This window comes from Mesocricetus auratus, unplaced genomic scaffold (assembly GCF_017639785.1).
Source record: "Mesocricetus auratus isolate SY011 unplaced genomic scaffold, BCM_Maur_2.0 Super-Scaffold_100014, whole genome shotgun sequence".
Classification (NCBI taxonomy): domain Eukaryota; kingdom Metazoa; phylum Chordata; class Mammalia; order Rodentia; family Cricetidae; genus Mesocricetus; species Mesocricetus auratus.
Genome location: NW_024429197.1, coordinates 61,807,923 through 61,830,691, shown reverse-complemented (window position 1 = coordinate 61,830,691; position 22,769 = coordinate 61,807,923). Strand labels below are relative to the sequence as shown.

The 22,769-nt window shown below is 37.2% G+C and overlaps 1 protein-coding gene across 50 annotated transcripts in view; it reads right to left on the bottom strand.

The window, feature by feature from the left end:
* Positions 1-17,994: 17,994 nt before the first annotated feature.
* The window catches only part of Ptprd (protein tyrosine phosphatase receptor type D), a 2,190,171-nt gene continuing 2,185,396 nt past the window's right edge, over positions 17,995-22,769 (bottom strand). For all 50 annotated transcript variants that reach the window (XM_040757239.1, XM_040757256.1, XM_040757242.1 and 47 more), the window contains one exon: positions 17,995-21,713. In XM_040757239.1, the coding sequence (XP_040613173.1) occupies positions 21,645-21,713 (69 nt within the window). In that variant the 3' untranslated portion in view covers positions 17,995-21,644. The remainder of the gene's footprint in view (positions 21,714-22,769) is intronic.

Sequence of the window (22,769 nt, the reverse complement as noted above, 5' to 3'; positions counted from 1 at the left end):
ATGGTATTTATTGATGGAGGGTGTTTTCCTTCTTCAATATTTCTATTTAAGTCCTGAGTAAGCTTTCAGTGAGGAAGTAGTGATACAGAGTTTTATCAGCTTTAACTATAAGTCCTCCATAAATGGCAACAGTTATCACATTATCAATAAATACTTCTACAATAAAACAATACAAGTTTTACAACAAATCTTTATTTTTTTTGGTGGGGGGTGTTCTCTGTGTAATAGCCCTAGCTGTCCTAGAACTATTTCTATAGATCAGGCTGACCTCAAACTCACTGAGCTTAAACTCACAGAGATCCACCTGCCTTTGCAATAAGTGATTACATCTCTACTTTATGAATGAAAAATACAAAAGCTTCAGAAGTGATTAAGTCACTTCATTTAGTGAATGATAAAAATAGATATTAGTATTGAGGCTTTTCTTTTCTTTCTTTTTCTTCCTTTTTGGTCAGTATTTGCATTATAGAATTCACTGCCTTAACAACTTTTAATTGTTGAGTTGAAAAGTAATGAATATATTCATAATATCGATAGTTCTTCATTTGGCAATGTTTATATTGTTGGGAAAAATATAAACATTTCCTTCTACTTTCTGCCTAATCTAACAACTTCACGCATGTAAAATTACTAATTTCTTGCTAGTTTATATTAATTATTATAATGTCTCTAAGGCTCATCCATGCTGGAACATGTGCAAGCCCTTTCTGAGATTGAATAATACAGATACATTTTGCTTTGCTGTCTACCTACTATCCATTATTTGGGTTACATGTGTATTTTAGCTCCCATGTATCATGATGTAAATAAATTCCATCTGGAGGTCCTATTTCAATATTTTAGGTATGTATCCAGAAATGGGATTTCTAGATAACATCATTATATTTCTGAATTCAGGAGGAGCAGCCATACTGTTTTCTGAAGAGGCACACCATTTTACTTTTTGGCAGTCATGTTCAAGAAACAACCACTTCCCCACACCTTCTCCAGCACTCACCTTTGCTCTTACTCTGAGAGGAGTCTTCTTTGTGGGTGTGGAGTGTTATATTTCTGTAATTTTAGAATATCTCTGTCTTTCTATCATGCTTTTGATTTGCATTTCTCTAATAGTTAGTGATGCTGAGAATCTTTTAATGTGCTTATTGACCATTTACATATGCTCTTTGGAGAAACATCTGTCCAAATCTCTTGCATACATTGAAAGAAAACTATTATCACTCATTATATTTCAGATGCTCTCCATTCTTATACATATGTGTATTGCAAGTGCTTTCTTCTATTCTGCAGATGCCTTTCTATTCTGCTGACACTGTGTTTAGATGCATAGTTTTTAACTTTCATGAAGTCCAGGTTGTCTGCCTTTTCTTTTGTTATCAGTGTCTTTTATTTCTTATCTAAGGAGTTATCGGCTAATCTAGTTTATCAAGTTTTCTTTTAAGTTGTTTATGCTTTTTGGACTTTCACTTGGTCTTTCATCAAATTGGAGTTCATTTTGTTTTAAGGTATTGGGTAAGTGTCCAGCCTCATTACTTTGCAAGTGTGTAGTCAATTCTCCTTGCACCAGTTTTTAAAAGTGGCTTTTCTCTACTTACTGGTATTGGCACTCCTGTCAAAATCATCAGTCCTAAGTGTAAAGGTATCACCTCTGGTCTCTCTGCTCTGGTCTATTGGTCTGTGTGTCATTCTTACACTAGTAAAAATTACTTAAATCATTGCAGTTTTTTGGTAAGTTTTGAAATCTTTGGTTCACCAGCTTTGCTCTTCTTTTCTTAGCTTATTAAAGTCACTGAGAAGCCCTTTAAGTCACACATGAATCTTAAGATGCATTTCACTACTTTTGTCCAAAACATTTTTGGGATTTTGATAGACATTAGCCCAAACCCATTGTTTACTGAGTGGAACTGACATTTTTTTTTCTTTTTTCTTTTTTGGTTTTTTCGAGACAGGGTTTCTCTGTGGCTTTGGAGGCTGTCCTGGATGGAACTGACATCTTTAAAATACTGAATTCTCAATATCCCTCATAGTCTAACAGTGTGTGAGATCCCATGCATGAACAAATACTATAGCTAGTTTTTCAGAGTAATTTCCATCAAGTACTTTCAACCTAACCTTTGGCTATCTCCTTGCCTGGTGCCCCAAAACACGGTCTGCAACATTCAACAACTCATTGTAGTGATGGGGATCATTTGCTGAAATGCTCCCACATTTTTTATTCTAAGATCCTTAGGCTGAATTTAAGCATACCAATGCTTTTCTTAGTAATGATATAAAGCAGATGTCTACCGAATTTAAGTCCAGCGATGCTTTTCTTATTCTCTGTAATGATGCAAAGCAGATGTCCACCATCCACTGGCAGTTTCATGTTTTGAGAACCAATTTACACATCGAATGTGTGCACAGTGAAATAGCCTTTGGTAAAATATTATTGACAGAGAAAAGTGCCCAAAGTCATGGTGTAACTCACTGTTTGTCAGAAAACATAGACTGCAAAGACTGTAAAAACACATCTACATCATCAGATTATCAGGATCTCAGAGACTATACTTCTTGCTTTCCTAGCCACTTACCACCTGTATCTTTCTTCTGCAGAAATCATAAAGTACATATTTTCAGCATAGAACATTTGTTGTTTAATATTACATTGTCAAACTCATTCATTTGCTGATAGTGTGCTCTGATGTGTCAGTTGGCACTGCTGATGAACATTTACTTGTTTAGAGTTTTAGACTCTACAATTACTTTTGAAGGGAATAAAATCACGTTGCTATTTCTCATTCATATGCACTTAAATGCAATGAAACCACAACCACTATAACATTTGATATAAATGTGTTTTATTATATTATGCTTAACTGTTTCCCCAAATTCTTGTGAAGTAGTACTCAAATGAGCAAACTGTCACAATAATATTAGTGTACCATCACCAATTCCTGATACTATTAGCCTTCATCAATGGAGATTATTGCAGTATGACTTTAATTTGCATCTTTTTATTACTTATGGAAGTGAGTTATTTTTCTTGTAAGAAAGGTAGCAGTTTCATTTTCTATGAAATACCTATTTAAATAAAATGCATATGTTATACTGGCTTTTCTGTGTTTTTCTTGTTCATTTATATAAATATATAAACTTGGCTAATAGTATCAGTACTGATAAAACTCTAAGCACATTAAAAAGAGAAGGGAAACTGAAATCACTTAAAACTAATAAAGTTTACTTGAGCAAAGTTAATAGCTGTAGAAATGCATACATATGCAGGTAATATTTACAGCAGGAAAAAAGGGAGAAATTGGCAAAATAATGGGACTCTGCTGCACTTGGTCTTTGCCTTATCCAGTCATATCAGCTGCTGATTGGCTAGAAATTCCATTGCTAGGTGTGATTGACTTATCTTGTTTACACAAGAAATCTTTACAAAGCAAACAAAATTCAGCTGTATTATATGTGGAGGTGACTTTGGGCCACATGTAACTGTCAAAGCATGGAGGATGACACAAGTCAAGGCACTGCAGTCTAACAGGCCACACGCTCCTTTTTAAACACTTATACTAACAATTTGCTTGTTACATTCATCCAACGTTTGTCAATGTAAAGAACTCTTAACTTTAACCTTTGCTGTTGTATACTTGATTTCAATTTTAAGTTTATTTCCTTTTATGTTTAATATTTCCTTTTGGAAGGGTTTTAATAACTTTTAAATTTTTTAAATTCTCATTTTAATTATTTTTAAAATTCAAGACCAATGCTTTTTTCTATGCCATCTTCTTTTTTAATTGGAAAAAAATTAGTTTTCATTTTGCATTTCAACCCCAGTACCCCCTCCCTTGACTTCTCCTACCCACCCCAGTCTCCCACCATTCACACCCCATCCACTCCATGGAGGGGGTAAGACCTTCCTTGGGGAGTCAGCAAAGTCTGCCATACCAAATTGAGGCAGGCCCAAGTCCCTTCCCCCTGTATTGAAGGCTGAGCAAGGCATCCCACCATAGGGAGTGAGCTCCACAAATCCAGTTCATGCCCCTGGGATAGGTCCTGGTGGCCCTGCCAGTCCCATACCTCCCTAGCATATCAAATCACATAACTGTCACCCACATTCAAATGGTCTATTTCGGTCCCATGCAGGTTCCACAGCTGTCAGTCCACGAGCAACCTCTAGCAAGAGTCAGCTGTCTCTGTGGTTTTCCCTGTCGTGGACTTGGCCCCCTCCCCCTTTTGTTCTTATGATCCCTCCTCCCTTTCTACAACTGAACTCCAGGAGCTCAGCCCAGTGCTTGCCTGTGGGTCCTTGCATCTGCTTCCATCAGTTACTAGATGTAGGTTCTATAATGGCAATAGGGTAACTAATTATAGGGGAAAACCTGTTCTCTTCACTATTTCTAGGAGTCTTAGCAGGGGTCATCTTTGTGGATTCCTGAGAATTTTTCTGGCACCAGGTTGGCTCCCTCATTCATTCTTTCATTGCTCTCCTCCTGCATCCTTCCTGAAACTCAGTCTTATTGATCTCTTTTCTTACATAAGAATTTAAGGTTACTAATTCAACTCAAAAACAAATTTTGGTATGTACTACTTTATAGTTTCTGCATATAAATTATTTAAACTTTCTGTCTAATTTCTTCTTTGATTCCTCTGCTATTTAAAAAGGTACTACTAATCTACCTCAAGACCCAGCTATCCCAATATTGAGCATATACCCAAAGGATATTCAATCATACCTCAAGGACACTTGTTCAACTATGTTCATAGCACCATTATTTGTAATACCCAAAACCTGGAAACAGTCTAGATGTCCCTCAACTGAAGAATGGATAAGGAAAATGTGGTACATTTACACAATGGAGTATTACCCAGCTGCAAAAAAACAAAAACAAAAAACAATGACTTGATGAAATTTGCAGGCAAATGAATGGAACTGAAAAAAAAAATCATTCTGAGTGTGGTAACTCACACCCAGAAAGATCAATATGATATGTACTCACTTACAAATGGATATTAGGAGTAAAGTATAGGATAATCAACCTACAATCTACAGCCTAAGAGAGTCTAGATAACAAGGAGGGCCCAAAGAGGGATTTATGGATTTCCCTGGGAATGGGAAATAGAAGAGATCTCCTGGGTAAACTAGGGGCCAGATTGGGGAGATGGGGGTATGGGAACTTGGGGAATGAGTTGGGCAGGCTGGGTGAGAGAAACTGTTTGGGGTCTGGATGGAGGTGGAGAGTAACAAAAGCCACTTCTTGATGGGGAACCCATTCTGAGGTTAGGGAGAAACCTGGTGCCAGGGAAACCCCTAGGAATCCACAAGAATGACCCCAGCTAAGATTCCTAGCAGTAGTGGAGACAATGCCTGAACTGGCCATCTCCTGTAATCAGACTGGTGACTACTCTAATTGTCATCATAGAGCCTTTATCCAGTAACTGATGGAAGCAGATGCAGAAATACACAGGCATGCACTTGCTTAGTTCAGGGAGTACTGCCAAAGAAAGAGAGGAGGGATTGTACTAGTCAGGGGTCATCAAAGTCATGAAGGGGGAAACTATAGCGACAGCTGACCTGAGCTCATGGGAGCTCATGGATTCTGGAACAACAGTCAGGGAGTCCGCATAGGACTGACCTAGGCCCTCTGCATGTGTATAGCACTTCTATAGCTTGGTCTGTTTGTGATGCTCCTAGAAGTGAGATCACGACCTGTTCCCAGCATTTAGTTGCTTTTGGGAATCTGGCCTTGCTGGATTATCTCGCCTAGTCTTTAAGAGGAGGAGGGTCACTCAGTCCTGCCTCAATTGGATGTTATCTCTTTGTTCAAACCCATGGGAAGCCTGCCCTTTCTGAGGAGAGGCTGGGGAGAGGATAGACAGGAGGCAGGGTGAGGGATGGGGAGGTGCAGTAGTGACTGGGGGAGGGGAGGGAGGGAAAACTGTGGTGAGTATGTGAAATAAGTGAGAAAAATGCTAACTAAATAAAGTAAAACTAGAAACTTTTTTATTTGTTTATGTTACCAACTTCAGCTGACCTTAATATTGCCTGATACTATTAAAACACTTGCTGTATGGTTCAGTCCCTAGTCAACATTTGTGAATGTTTCATGTGCTCCTGAAGATCATATATCCTTTAGTTGTTGAGTTTAGTGGTCAGCAAAGGCCATTTTAATCAGTTTTTTAAAATCAACACATTTGTGTATGCCTGTTTGCCTGTTTTATCAATTACTGGGAGAAGCATTTCAAATTCTCCCATGATGATTATGCTTTCCCTTTCATTGTCTATAATTTGATGCTTATTCCAACATGCAGGGTAAGAGTTGATAGGTCTTCCTGATTCTTCATCAGGAACAACTCATCATTTGGTAGTCTCAGGGAATGATATCAGCATAACTCAGCATAGTTGTCTTCTAAATGTAATAAACATTGAAAAGGATCATATCCTGTATTGTTTATGTTTGGCACGTCATATTAATTTTAATCATATCAGTGATTTCCTATTTTTACTATTATTTCTTCCTTGACTTTTTGGCTACTTAAAGGGATGCTTCTTAATTATAATACTGAGAGACTTCTTTTTTGTTTCACATTTTATTATTTTAGAATTTCACATAATATATCTTGATCACATTCTTTCCCCTCCCCTAACTGGTCTCAAACTCTCCCCTCCCTATTCATGCAACTTTTTGTATTTTATCTCTCTTGAAACATGAACAAATAACAACAGAAACCCAATACCAGCAAACAACAGTAACCCCTCCCCACCCACATACATGTACACAAATATGCCATTGGATTTGTGCTAGGCAGCTACTCCTAACATGAGATCTGCCTTGGAGTGTTACTGATATGCTGTCATTCCATTGAAGAAAACAGCTTCTGGGAATGGGAATGTGTGTCCACCTCACCTCCATCATACTGTGGTTTTTGTCTGGCTTGAGCTTCTTCAGGTATTGTGTATTTTGTCACAAGCTCTGACAGCCCTCCCCTATGGTGTGACAGACTTTGAAAATCCCCCACAGAAGGCCTCCCTCACTCTTTTTATGGAGCAGAAGAAGGATGGGATAGAGGTTGTTGTGGGCATGGGAGAATGGGAATGAGAAGGAACTGGATTGATATATAAGATTGTTTCTAATTTAAGTAAAAAAGGAAAAAATTATTTAGTAGAATACCCTGGTATTTTGCAGACATGTATGTTTATGCATCTTCTGTGTGCAGTTCCTTCTGAGGTTAGAAGAGGGCATAAGATTATTTAGTGTTGTGTGCCCCATGTTCATATTGGGAGTAGAACACAGGATGTCTGGAAGCACAGCCATTGCTTTTAACTGCTGAGCCATGTCCGCTGTCCCATCTTTAGACATTTTAAACATAACATCATTCTTAATGAAGTAAGGTGATATCCTATTATTTAATTTGCATTTAATCAGGATGTGTTGCACAAAAAAAGTTATAAATAAAAAACATTAAAGGAGGATGTTATGACCGTTAACCCTGTGTGTGTGTGCGTGTGTGTGTGTGTGTGTGTTTTTGTAACCTATCACTTTGCTGAAAGTGGTTATCAGCACTAAGATATTGTTGTTGTCATCATCGTTCTCCTCCTCCTTCTCCTCTCCCCTCCTTCTTCAAAACTTTAGGATGTCTTAATGTACAGAATCATACTTTGGCTTTTTTCTCACTTGTACTTCCATTTTATTTTCTTGTCTTTTCTGAGTGCTGTACATAGAATATTAGATTTATATTGAATGGACAGCCTTATTTTGTATCTTTTCTTATTGGAAACACTTTTGAGTTTTTCTGTTGTGCGTATATTGGTTCTAGGTTTGTCTTAAACAACATTTAGAATGTTTAAGTATGTTTCCTCCATACCTAGCCTCTATGACTTTTATCATAAATGGATGCTAGATTTTGTCTTAAACTTTTTACTGAATTTGTTGAGAAGATGATGTCATTTCTGTCTTTAATTCCATTTACTAGTTAAATCATATTTTCTTAATTCCATATGTGGAACCAACTATACAACTGTGGACTGAAACCAACTTAACCACAATGAATGAGTTTTTTGATGTGGTCTTGAATTTAGTTTACAAATACTTTATTGTGAATTTTGAATCTTGAATCATAAAACTGATGAGTCTGTAATTTTATTTTATTTTTTATATTTGTATTTTATTTTGGAACCAGGATAATACTAGCTTTATAAAAATTGTTAAGAGCATTCCCCCGTTTTCTATTTTTACAGAATACATTGAGTAGAATTTATTATAAATTGAGTTTTTGAAGGTCTGGTCAAATATTTCTGCAATGAATCCATCTGTTCCTAGAATTTTTTTCAGTAGGGAGATTTTGTATTAATGATTCATTCTTGATGCTGGCTATTAATGTGTTTGAATTATTTGTTCCATCTTGTTTTAATTTTAATAGGTCACGTGTATCTACAAACCTCTCCATTTCTTTTATGTTTTCTAATTCATTGAATATATGGTTTTTGAGTTATATTATTTTGGTTTTCAGAATTTCACTGGTATCTGTTTTAATTTTATCTATGAATTTGGGTCTTCTTTTTCTTTGTCTTTGTCAATTTTGTTTTAAGAAACCAACTCCTTATTGCATTCAATATTTGAATTTTTTCTTGATTATCTCTCCCCATCTACAGCTTTGAGATATTTTTATAGTTCTTCCAAAGACTTATGATTATTAGGTTATTTGAGAGTTCTCAGAAATGTATACCCTTAGATATATAAACTCACCTCTTAAGAATACCTTCACTAGGGCTTGAGAGATGATCGTCTCAGCATTGATAACATTTGTTTCTTTAATAGAGGACTTTAGTTCAGGTCCCAGTACCCACAAGGTAGCTCATAAAAGTCCATTTCTCCTCTGCTTCATAGTGGTTCTGCATTTGAGGTGTAGTGAAATCTTTGGTATTCACCAGATGTAATGTTTTAGTTCCTTACAAACACGGTTGGGGGGAGGGCATGCAAAAACTAACATTGAAATTATGAAACAGCAGCAGAGTGACTGGATTTTATTTTTTGTTTTTGGTTGGTAGTTTTACCCTCCCCTTTGTGGTCACTGTAACAAAGTGGGGTGGGACAGGGAGGAAAGTAATAGTCCACATGTCCCTGACATTTGCTCAGAGCAGTGTGCAGAATGTAACACTCTTTTGTAAGAAACATTTTATGATTTTTAAAATAAATTTAGTGAATCTGAAAAAGAACCAGAAACGTCCATTTCTGCAGTTCCAGGGAATCTGGTGATGTTGTCTCACCTCTGTGGGTACCAGACATGCACATGATACACAGAATAGGAGGTGGAAACACATTCATAAAACAGTCTCTGTAACATGACTTCTCATCATTTGTCATAGGTTTGGGTATGTTGTATTTCAATTTTCATTAATTCTATGGGTTTTAAAAATCTCCTTGATTGTTTTAATGACAAATTCAACATTCAGTGCTGTATTTTTCATCTCCATTTTAGTTTTTACTTTATTTTTGTAAGTTACTTGATGTGTAGCTTTATCTACTGGTAATCAGATAGAATTTAGGATGTGGACACCCTTGTCTTCTTCCTGTTTTTAATAGAATTGCTTTGAATTTCTCTTTATTAAATTGATGTTGACTGTGGGAGGGTTTGTAAACTGCCTTTAACTTTTTTGAGATATGTCCCTTGAATCCATTATTGCTCTAGGACTTTTATCATGAATAAGTGTTATATTTTGTAAAAGGTCTTTTCTACATCTAATGAAATGATACTTTTTGTCTTTATTTTTGTTTATATGGCAGATTACATTTATCGACCTTTATGAATGTTGAACCATTTCTGGGATAAAGCCTACTTGATCATGGTAGATGATCTTTTTGATTCAGTTTGCAATTCTTTTATTGAGTCATTTTACATCTATGTTCATAAGGAAATTGATCTCAAATTTGCTTTTTTTTGGTGAATCATTATGTGGTTTAGGTGTCAGCATAATATAGGTCTGTTTATTTGCTTATCTAACCTCTATTTAACTTAGACAGTAGTATTTTTTGAGAAAAGGATCCATTTTTTTTTAGATTTTCCAGTTTAATGAAGTACAGGATTTCTAGTATGCTCTTTTGATTCTCATTATCTGTTGTTTTGTGCCCCCTTTCATCTCTAATTTTGTTAATTTAGATATTCTCTTTCTCCACTTAGGTTAATTTGTTGTTTGTTTGTCAATCTTACTGATTTTTCTCAAAGAACCAACTATTTGTTTCATTGATTCCTTGTTTTTTGTTTGTTTCTACTTTATTGACTTCAGACCTGAGTTTGATTATTTCTTGCTGTCCATTCCTTTGGGTGTGATTCTTCTTTTTTAGTGCTTTCAGGTGTGCTGTTAATTAACCAATATGAAATCTCTCCATTTTTTTGTGCAGGCATGCAGTGACATGAACTTTTCTTCACTGTGTTCCATAATTGGTGGAATAATTGTATTTATTTACATTCAATTCTACAAATATCTAATTTCTCCCCTGACCTATTTTTCATCCAGTAGTGAGTTATTCAGTTGCTATGAGTTTGTAAACATTCTGCTGTTTCCGTCATCGTTGATATGCTGCTATAATGCATGGTGGTCAGGTAGGATGCAGGGTAGTATTTCAATTTTCTTGTATCTGTGGATACTTCCCATGTGTCTGAGCATGTGATCAATTTTGGTGATAGTTACAGGAGCTGTTGAGAATAGAACATACTCTTTTGTACTTAGGTGAAATGTTCTGTAAATGTATGCTGGGTCCATTTGTTGTTTGATATCAGTTAGCTCCAGCACTGCTCTGTTTAGTTGGTGTCTGGATGATCTGTCTGTTGGCAACAGTGGGGTATTGAAGTCTCCCACTTTCAGTATATGAAGGTCAATACATGGCTTAAGTTATAGTTGTATTTCTTTTATGAACTTGCATGTCCCCGGATTTGGTACATAAATGTTAAGATTTGCAATGTTCTCTTTGAAAACCTGTACTTCACAAAATTTGAGAATTTAAAGGAAGTGGATAATTTTCTGGATAGATATCACTTGCCAAAATTAAGTCAAGAACAGATAAGCAATTTAAATAGACACATAACCCCTAAAGAAATAGAAGCAGTCATCAAATGTCTCCCAACCAAGGGAAGCCCAGGTCCAGATCGCCTCAGTGCAGCATTCTACCAGAAATTCAAAGAACAGCTTATACCAATTCTCCTCAAAGTTTTCCAAGCAATAGAAACAGAAGGGTCCTTGCCAAACTCTTTTTTATGAGGATTCAATAACCTTGATACCCAAACCACACAAAGACATAACTAAGAAAGAGAACTTCAGACCAATATCCTTCATGAACATTGATATAAAAATAACCAACAAATTGATGGCAAATCAGATCCAAGAACACATCAGAAAACTCATTCACCATGATGAAATAGGCTTCATCCCAGGGATGCAGAGATGGTTCAACATATGAAAATCCATCAGTGTAATCCACCATATAAACAAGCTGAGAAACAAAAATCTCAAAAAGTCTTTAACAAAAATCCAACACTCCTTCATGATAAAGGTCTTGGAGAGATACGGGATAACAGGAACATACCTAAACATAATAAAAAGTATATATAGCAAACCAACAACCAATATCAAACTAAATGGATAGAAACTCAATGCAATTCCTCTAAAATCAGGAACAAGACAAGGATGTCCACTCTCTCCATACCTCTTCAATATTGTACTTGAAATTCTAGCTAGAGCAATGACAACAAAAGGAGGTCAAGGGGCTACAAATTAGAAAGGAAGAGGTAAAACTTTCACTATTTGCAGATGATATGACAGTTTACATAAGTGACCCAAAAAACTCTACCAGCTGATAAATACTTTCAGCAAAGTGGCAGGATATAAGATTAACACAAAAAAAATCAATAGCCCTACTATATACAGACTACAAAAGGGCTGAGAAAGAAATCAGAGAAACATTACCATTTACAATTGCCACAAACAACATAAAATACCTTGGGGTAATGCTAACCAAACAAGTGGAAGACCTGTATCACAAGAACTGTGAGTCTTTAAAGAAAGAAATTAAAGAAGACACCAGAAAATGGAAAGATCTCCCATGTTCTTGGATAGGTAGGATCAACATAGTAAAAATGCCAATCTTGTCAAAAGTAATCTACAGATACAATGCAATCCCCATCAAAATCCCAGCATAATTCTTTACAGACCTTGAAAGAACAATTCTCAACTTTATATGGAAAAACAAAAGACCTAGGATAGCCAAAACAACCCTGTTCAACAAAGCAATGTCCAGAGGCATCACCATCCCTGACTTCAAGTTGTATTACAGAGCTATAGTCCTGAAAACAGCTTGGTATTGGCACAAAAATAGACAGGTAGACAATGGAATCGAATTGAACACCCCGATATTAACCCATACATGTATGAACACCTGATCGTTGACAAAGCAGCTAAAATTATACAATGGAAAAAAGAAAGCGTCTTCAACAAATGGTGCTGGCACAACTGGAGGCTGACATGTAGAAGACTGCAGATAGATCCATGTCAATCGCCATGCACAAAACTTAAGTCCAAATGGATCAAAGATCTCAACATAAATCCAGCCACACTGAACCTCTTAGAAGAGAAAGTGGGAGGTACCCTTGAACGAATTGGTATAGGAGACTGCTTCCTGAACATAACTCCAGTAGTACAGACACTAAGATCGACAATTAATAAATGGGACTTCCTGAAACTGAGAAGCTTCTGTAAGACAAAGGACACAGTTAACAAGACAAAAAGGCAACCCTCAGAATGGGAAAAGGTATTCACTGACCCCACATCTGACAGAGGGCTGATCTCCCAAATTTACAAAGAATTCAGCAAGCAAGTCTGCAAAACACCAAAGGATCGAATTAAAAAGTGGGGTATTGAGCTAAATTCTCCTTCCATCTATTATACTCTGTTGGTGAGGCTTGTGTCTGAGTTCCTAATATTATTTTCAGGATTTCTCTGAGTTGGGGTTTCTTTATTGATTTGATTTCCACTTTCAGGCCTTGAACTGTTTTATTCATTTCTTTCCGTTGTTTATCTTTTCCTAGATTACTGTAATAAATTCATTAATTTATTAAGGAACTCTATCATATTCATAACGTCTCTCTTAAGGTACTTATTTTTTTTGCTTAAGATATGTTCCATTTCCCAGGGCCTACCGTAATAGGATTATTAGACTTTAGTGGCTGCATGTCATTCTCCAATAACTGATTGTGTTTTTATGCTAGCATCTGGCCATATGGTTTGGAATGATTATAATGCTAAGTGCCAATATTTGATCTTATCTTTGATGGGTAAGCGTTGTTTGCTATAGTTCCTGTTGCCTACTCTGGTTCTTAGGACTGTTGTTCCTTGGTCAAGAATGCTTCTGAGATCCTTCCTGGTGTGGTTACTGGGGTTCCAGGTATATTGCATTTCTGGGCATTGAGAGCTAACACTTAGGAATGGGAATTGGCCAGAAGTGGTGAGTGTAGTAAGTCCAGAGGAGAAAGGAAAGCAGGGTGTTCCACGGGGAACTTCTTAGTCCCCTGGGAATGGGAGCAGAGGATGAGGAGAGGACACAACAGGTAGTCTGGTGCAGATGTGGGGATCAGACTGGGCCACTGGATTTCAAGGAGAGGAGGGTGAGTAAAGATCTCTACATGCATCATTGGCCTACTTACATCTCTGGCAAGCTTGGCCTGTGGGTTCCCAGGGAATGTCTTTTGGAGTTGGGAGGGCTGAAAAAAAGGATGAGTGGGAAGGAAGGTTGCGGAGTAGATTGTGTGATCAGTTAGAGATGGGGAAGGCAGGAAGGGAAGCTGCAGAAATGGTATGTTCCTAAAATGGGGATTGAGACTAGGGAATTAGATTTGGAGGAGAGAAAGGAGATGTAAAGATTTGCAGTCATTCCACCTGCTTCCCTGGAATTCTTTTAATCCATTTTTTTTAAATCATGGAAAGTTTATTCTTTTCCTTAAATATAAAAGATGATTTTAGTGGTTATAATAATCTGGGTTGGCAATTGTAATATGTCATAACTTGGAATACATCTTTCTAAGCCCTTTTGGCTTTAAATTCTATCAAATAAACTTTTGGTATTCTGATTGACAGTTTTCATTAGCTTTTTTGAATTCTGTTTTTAGTGTTTTAACTATAAAGTATGTGGGAAGCCTCATTTCTGTTCATGGTTATTGGGTATTCTATTGTCCTCTTGTACCCTGATGGGATTCTTCTATCTAGATTTGGAAGATTATGATTTTATTGAAAACATGTTTTTAGTATTTTCTTCTATTCTTATAATTCATATGTTTTATCTTTGCATGAATTCCTTAAAATACTTCACTTCCCTTTTGTGCTTTTAATAATTTATCTCTTTACTTTATTGAATGACCCAATTTCTATACTTATCATCAAATCCCGTTATTCTGTCTTCTACTTGATCCATTATATTTTGGTGAAGCTTTCATTGAACTTTTTATTTGACTAATTAAAATTTTCACTTCCAGATTCATGGTAGTTTGGAATTTCTTTGTTATTTCTGTATCGTTAGCAATTTCTATTTCCACATTCTGAATTATCTTCCTCATTTCATTTCATTTTCATGGATATCAACAAGTTTATTCCTGTCTTCACTAAGTTCATTTACGTATTGATTTGTGTCCTGTTTGAAAATTTTGGTCAAGTTTGACAAGTATTCTTTTTAATTGTGCATTTTGAACTGGACTAAAATGTTCTCCTTTGGGACCATTTTTTACCATATTTTGATTTAAAGGGTAGCTGCCTGCTGCAAGGGTAAGAATAGTTCTAACAAAGTCTCACAGCTGCAAGGGCATGTACAGATGCATGTCTCACAGTTGCAAATATCTTCACAGACTTAGGGAATATCAGGACCACCACCACTAAACAGGTCAAACCATGTGTCCATTTCACTGAAGCACAGTTCTTTTCCTTGGAGTAACTTCTACAACAATATTATATGTGAACACATGACAAGTCATAGCTATGCTTCATGTGCCTTAAGTATAGGTATGGATGATGGAAACGTTCCCTGACCACAGTGTGTATCACAATAGTTGTATCGTGGCTGCAAAAGCTTATATAGTCTTTCAAGAGGGAACGTGTTCTCCAGGCTCAATCCAAAACTAGAGGAGCTACAGCAAAATTTGGATCAGCCACCAATGTGCAGATTTCTGCCTCATGAGGAAAAAGGTTGAGCTTCTCTGTGAGTTGTGGACTATGTGTGGAGCCCTAATATTCTACAAGGCACATACCTGTCTCTGTGTTCTATGAAAAAGAAAGCGCTTGTGCTATCTCTTCAATGGGGTAGAGTCTTTTATCTCTCAACTCTGCAGCCTAAGCTTAAGGGAGAGTGGTGGGAGCAGTAAAATGCTTTGTAGCACAAAAGACAAAAGACCCAGAGACTGATATTGGGGTTCAAGCTTCAAGCCAAAGATCAGAAAAGCAAAGCAGTCAAGCCACTAGCTCTTATCTCTACCTCAGGCTGAAAGGGCTGATCCACGAGCTCAGACTGTTGCCTTTCCTCAGTATTGCTGGAGAGAGTCCTGAGACTGAGACTTCCTATCCTTAATGTGGCTGGAGAATGAATGCTAGCTCTGAGACCCTGTTCCTCTCTTAAATACCTCTCATGAGTCCTGTGATGAAAGGTGTGTCATCCTAAGTGTTGAGATCATCTTTGTGCGAGCTGTTTCTCTTTAGGGCTGCATCAATTTCGTGTATCTCAGTGTGGTCTTGAGGCCTGGGATTAAAGGTGTGTATTACCACTGCCCGATCTCTATAATCTGAGGTTAATTTTGCTTTGAGAATTCTCAGGCAAGCTTTAATAAATCATAAATATCAGTACAATGTTTGACTTGACCTAGTTCTGTCCACTGTGCATGGGTATGACTCTGGTGTTGTGAGGGCCTTTGCCTAGTTCTTAGACTTGGACTATTCTCCTAGCAGCAGATGTGGTTCACCATCCAGACCTACTTGGAGTTGGGAAGCGGTTAGATGCAACTCTTTCCTGTTTCTCCTTCTTGTTGTGTTACGAGAAGCTTTTTCTTTGCTAGCCGCTTTGGATTATCCCCCGCCAGCCGCCTGGGCTCTGCCGCATTGTAGTCCCCAAATAAACACACAAGACGCTGTATTAATTATGAAGCTGTTGGCCTTGCTTGTTTCTTACTGGCTAGCTCTGACTTAAGTAATTACCCCATAATGTCTCTTACCGGAGAGGTTTCTGGGCTTTCTACCCCAATGGCGTTACATCTCGACTCTCTTGTGTTTCTCCTTCCCAGAATCCTCCTGGACTCCTAGCCCCACCTATCTAGATTCCTATTGGCCAGACAGTGCTTTATTGGCATATACACAGGACTTCCCCAACATTGTTGTTTTTAAATAACAAAATTAGAGACTCTGTCACATGGTATCCTTAGCTCTTGTGAAGTTAGTTTAGTGGGAGGTGTATACAGGGAGAGTACCTGAAAGAACTTAGCAATCATCTTGGCTGCATTTACAAATTAAACTTTAGTTTGTTAAAAGTTCCTTTAAAGTTTAATTATGGGCCAGATTAAGTGTAGGAACCCTAAATTAATCACTACTCAGTAATTCTCAACCAATAATTTTGGCATATGTATAGATGTATAAAGTTAAACCATTTCTTTCATCTCTGGCCTTCTCTTCAAATACCTGTTTCAAGGAGTAAACTTTAGTGAGCTAAATATATACACTGCACTGTGAAATTTCTGTCTCTATTTTCTAGTAAAGCATAATAATCCCTACATAATCAATTAATAAAATCTGTAATACTAAAGTCTAGTTAAGCAGAAAGGAAGAAAAGAAAGAAAAGCAAATCTAATCATTTATTCAGTATCAGGATTTCCAAAATCATTCCTGAGTAATGGGATTGCTGCATTTAGTAATTATTTCCACAGCAACAAGACCCTTGATCATGTTGATTGACATGTCTTACCTTGACTCAGACTGACAGCTAATTGTAGCTAGGCTGTCCTCACAGTCACTGATTTTTGCAAGGAAATGGTCACCTGAAACCCATCTTTATCTGATACCTCAATGTGAATCTTTTCTCTCGTATCTTCACTTGTATTTCTGAGATACTCACTTATTGCAAATGTGTCCAGCTGGGCCAACAAGACTCTATTCCATTTAGAACTGCTGTCAGGGTAAGTTTTCTAGTCCCATGTACTCAGCTGTTGGCATTATGATGAACTTAGGCCAGGTATAAAGAAGCAGAACCCAGGCAGGGAGATTGTGGCTTCCCACTATATTAGTATAAGATCATTTTGATTTTGGATTGAGGTATATGAGACAACAGACACCCGCCTTTTTCTGTAAGTCAATTTGAATAACACATCCTCTCACTTACAATGGACAAGCCTGCTTCAGGATGCTGTGCTTTTCCTTGATAAAATGTCTGAATATGATGTTGCCATTGATTCAGCACCAGCCTTACTCAGAATAATCCTTGTGTGCAGGAATACTTCACTTGTTCAGAGATGTTTCCACAATACATGGAACAAATTTGATCTACTATTACAATTTAGTAATACTAAGCGTTTTACTAGTAATCCAAAACCAAATGCTCTCTCAGCCGTGTTTCTAAATGTTCAATAGGCTAACACCATGGAACTAACTAGTTGTATGTGAAGGAAAGCTATGGTTTCTCTCAACATTACACTGACATACACAACCTACATTCTACACTAGACCTTTCACAGAATCTGACATTGCTTATCCTATCAAGCATGAATGAAAACAATGCCCCAATTTCTTGACTATTTGAGTATGTGGAATCACTCACTTATCGGAACTTGTTTGCTCAGCAGTCAAAAGTGCTGACCTCAGGGGTAGACACTTGTGAGTATCAAGTTCTTTGTAAATATAATTTCTACCACTACACAGGACCTAAGCAGATAGTCAGAAAAGAGGGAATAAGTAGTTAGTTTGAAAGTAGCATGCTTGGAATGGACAAAAACAAAGGCCAGGGCTGCATAACACTGACATTTTATTAGAATTCATTTGTAACAAATGGAACCTGTGTCAGCAAAGAACTGATTTTCATACAGACTTCTTTCGCCACCAATGTAACGAAGTAAGAAAATAAAAAGCACGCCTTTCATTCTGTAAAACACTTACGCGTACTACTAATTAGAGGTAATTGTATTTTTAACAAGCCATTTTACAAGTTATTTTTTTTTGAGTTTTCAGTCTATGCATCCAAAACGAGAGCAAAGAACACAACTGTTATCTTTGTAAAGACACTCCAAGCTTGGATGGCAAAGCCATGTAACGGATGGATAGGATGGATCTGTAGCCTTCTGATCTCTGCTGGAGTATCAGGGCACCCATATACCCAATGGAAATCAAAACCCAAAGAAGGAAAAAAACTGGGAAGGGGATTTTAAAATGACAAGAAAGACTGAAACAAAGCTAAACCAAAAACTCAGCAGGAAAGGAAAAAAACGGTGTGTGCTACTATGCATTTTTCCCTTTCCTGTTGTGATGTGTTAACCACAGATACACAAAATGAATTTCTGAAGCAGTTTCTTACATATGGGTTCAAGTAATGACATTATCGGGTGTAGAATCAATAGGGCAGTGCATAGTATAAAGGTATAGAAAGTGCAAAGTTCCCTAGAGGCCCTTCCCTCCCCTGGCTGTCCTTGCCTTGTCTAACCATGCAAACCGTTTTTAAAAAAGAGCTAAAATAAAGTTCTGTACAAATCACTTTTATATATTTGATATTTTACCATTGTAACTAATTACAAAATTATACATAACTACACATACATAGGTAAATAATAGCACCGTACTGGTTATGATGATGAAAATAACTAGAAACTTGGATGTTTATGATAATGGCAGATAATGGTGTTTGCCTCGGAAATTAAACTTGAATGGTCTAGAGAAAAGTACTGAGTGGAATGCACATCAATGACAGTGGGGAGTTAGTTCTAGGAACAGCTCCTGATTCTGAGTAGTGCCCGCCTCGTCCTCCTATGGTATGAGTCCCATTCATTTTCTTTTCATGATTGCTGTCATCTCTCCCTCTGCCATACAGGCAGCTTTTGCTGCAGAGCGACAAACTGCTCACTGGCCAGTCATTCTGGTATGTGATATTCCATTAGATCCCACATGTCCAAAATGGCATGTCTAGATGATGCAATACCTGCCTGACTCCCTTTGTTTCACTAAAACAAAATCACACCACTGAGCAACCTGGCACTTGAATAAATCTTCAGTGATACAAGTGAAAAGAAAACAACAGATCCACATAGTGCACATTCTTCTCTGGTTCCGATGTAGGTTAGAGAGTCTCATTCTGAGGTAGCCTTCTAGATTCTTTTTTTTTTTAGTGTTAAATATATTTCTACTTTTTCTTTTTTTGTTCATTTTTTCTTTTTTTTCTTTTCTTTTTTTTTTCTTTTTTTTTTTACAAAAATGCTCAAATACGATCCTTGCAAGTGTTTGGTCTCTAGGATTTTTTTCTGCTAATAATGGGAAAAAAATGAAAACAAATACCCTTCCATGCAGAACATCATGAAGCTAAATTTAAACCAAAATATGATACCTGTATCAAAACTCTTTCAGAGTTCTTAGGATTTGGGGAGGGTATTTTAAACTCATATAGCATGTGGCAAACACATGCCACCATCCATGGCTTCCTATGGAAATGCTGTTGGAAGGTTAGGGGAGATACATACATATACATATATATGTATATCTATCTATCTATATAATTTATTGCCCCTTTCAGAAAACTCCTAATGGAATATCAAATATATCCCGAAGTTGTTTCTGTAAATAAGACTGGTAGTTTCTGTGTGCTCCAGAGCAGATTTGGAAGGGATTAGAAATGAAACAAGTTGCTCTTCCTGATGTGACAAGGACGAACGGAGAGGCCCTGATTATCCAAGTGCTTTGGGCTGGTACAATCACTAACATCCCCCACTTGGCTGAAAACTAGGAATGCATATTATTCAAAGAGTTTATATACATGTGGTAAACAGATAATGCTTTAATTGAAAGAGTAACAGACGTGAACAACTAATGGAAATCAACCAAAAGGTAAAAAGAAATGCTATTAAAATAGGCATCAATTATAAGGCACTCTAAATGCAGAACGAAAACCAAAGCAAACAGCCGAGCGCCTCCCAGGAACGCCACAGCTACATGAAACAGCGTAGCGTCTTCCAGGGACGCCACAGCCACAACATGTTTCAGACTGAAAAGAGTAACATGAGTTTGGCTTTGCCCCTGTTACATATCATAAATGCAAATTTCATAGCACATACTATAGACAATATATGATTGAATATACTTTTTTTTAAAAACAACTTGATAGCTGATATATTACAACATTCTTCCCTCCTAAAGGGATATGCACTGACCTTTCCCACATGCACACCTCTTAGATTTTTAACAATTGTTATTGCACTAGAGTGTTAGAAATATTGAATTTTGTTGGAAACCTGTCTAACAAAACAGTATTTATGAATATGATTGGGTAGGTAGGGAATACAGGGCAGGAAAGTCAGGGGCGAGGTTTAATAATCAATGATGTGCACTCCTCAATTCCCTTTACAAATTAAAAGTTTGGAAATATTAAAAATAACTTGGAAAAGATGGTTAAAATCACTTTTTACACTTAAAACAAACTAAATCATGGAAGAACTGAATGGCAGTTAAATCTTTGTGTGGACATACTGTCTATATATATATGTGTGTATATACATACACACATATATATATATTCTTAAAATATAGGTATCGATCAATATATATATAAATGGTAGCAGCAGCTTTATACTTTGCGCCTCCCTGTTGATTCCAAAAACAAACCAAAACAAACCAAAAATTCCCCTTGAAGCTTGCAGAGAATGGGCATGTTTTCATCAGTTGAGACAGATACTGTAGATTGAGTGTTGCACAAAAATGTGCAAAGTTTCAAATTACTCGTATTTCTACAGTAAGCTGTTACAGATAACCATTCTACAGCTTAAAAAAAAACCCTACAGCTGAGAAATAAAAAAATGAAGAATTACATAACTTTTTAAATTTACCTTATCGAATGATACATTTGTTTTGTTTTTTAAAGAAAAGTTTACACAGTTAGAAATGAAGCACAGGTTAGCAGAATCTTTTACAATACTAAAATGAAACCAAAGACTGTCTTTTTAAACACCCCACCCTTACCCCTACAATGGAAGTATGAGTAGCATGGGGAAAGGTGCAAGTTGAAGCAGAGTCCACCTTACAGTGAGAAGCCACACCAGCAACCGCCCGTGTGCTGAACTGAGGCCCACAGGCAGTCTGTCCCTACCAAGCAATCCTGATCAAGATGGTGGTTCTTTGCTGTCATTTCTTCTTCCCTTTATTTTGAATCCTTGAGGTATCTGTAAATAAAATCCTTCAGATGCCTCCAAAGTCAGGGTTCATGTTATTATCTTTCAGGTTAGATGATTAAACTGTGAATTCTTGGTCCACTTGGAAGAGTTTGTTTTGTTTTGTAATAGTCCCACTAAGTGGCTGTTAGCTAGAAGTTAAGAAGGACTTCTCAAGTGCCCTGTATGGCTCAGAAGAGACTCCATGGATAGCGAAGGGCCTGTAGTAAAAATCCGGAAGGGGGCAGGGGTTTCTACGTTGCATAGTGATCAAAGCTGCCCAGGTATTCTAGTGCGGCTCGATAGCAGAACTGGTATTGATCCTGCAGGACACATGGTGGAAGAGGGAAGATGAAGAACATTGGCATTTTAATTGAAAATAAAAGCAGCAATGTAAAGAAAAAGCTGTATCTACAAGGCAGCAAAACTACCACTTGACTTTAGTCTGCTGACCAAGCAACAGTGAACAAAGAACAATTAACCATGTGAGGATTTTATTAACTTCAACAATCAACCTGACTGATACAAGGCTCCTAATTCCAGCCCATAATACCTCAAGTGAATGTTATCCTCCTTCTTATGGGCTACAGCCATCTTTCACAGTGACGTAAGTATCTGTGATAATTTTCAGTTGGAATAAACATAAACTTTCCTAAAGGCCATCTGGATTTATATTTTTCTGGTTTGCTTTCCACTGAATTTGAGTTTACAAAAAAGAAAAAACAAAACAAAACAGGAAGTAGGCAAGATGGCTCCATGATTAAAGGCACTTGCCTCCAGGTCTGAGGATCTGCACTCAATTCCTGGAATACAAATGACAGAACGAGAGAATGGCTTGTCCTCTGACCTACACACATGTGGTCTGTGACATGCGCACTCTTGCCCCACACAAATAATAGAAAGAAGCGTGAAGGAATCATATCAGACATCAGACTCATTAGAATTACCATTATGTCAGATAGACCCATGTAAGTGACAGGGCCAGTAAACATCCTATCTGTTTGTGAGAAAGAAAGTTGTCCTGGATAGTTTTATGTCAGTTTGACACAAGTTAAAGTCATCTGAGAGGAGGGAACCTCAATTTAGAAAATGCTACCATAAGACTGAGCTGTAGGCAACCTGTAGGACATTTTCGTAATGAATGATTGATGGGGAAAGAGCCCAGCCCATTGTGGATGGCGTTATCCTTGATTCAGTAGTCTTGGGTTCTGTAAGAAAGCAGCCCGAGGAAGGGAAGCAAGCCGATAAGCAGCCCTCCTCCATCTTCTCTGCATCAGGGCCTGCCTCCAGGTTCCTGCCCTGATTGAGTTCCTGTTCTAACTTCCTTCAATAATGATCGGTGTTGTAGAAGTGTAAACCCAAAGTCTTTCTCCCCAACT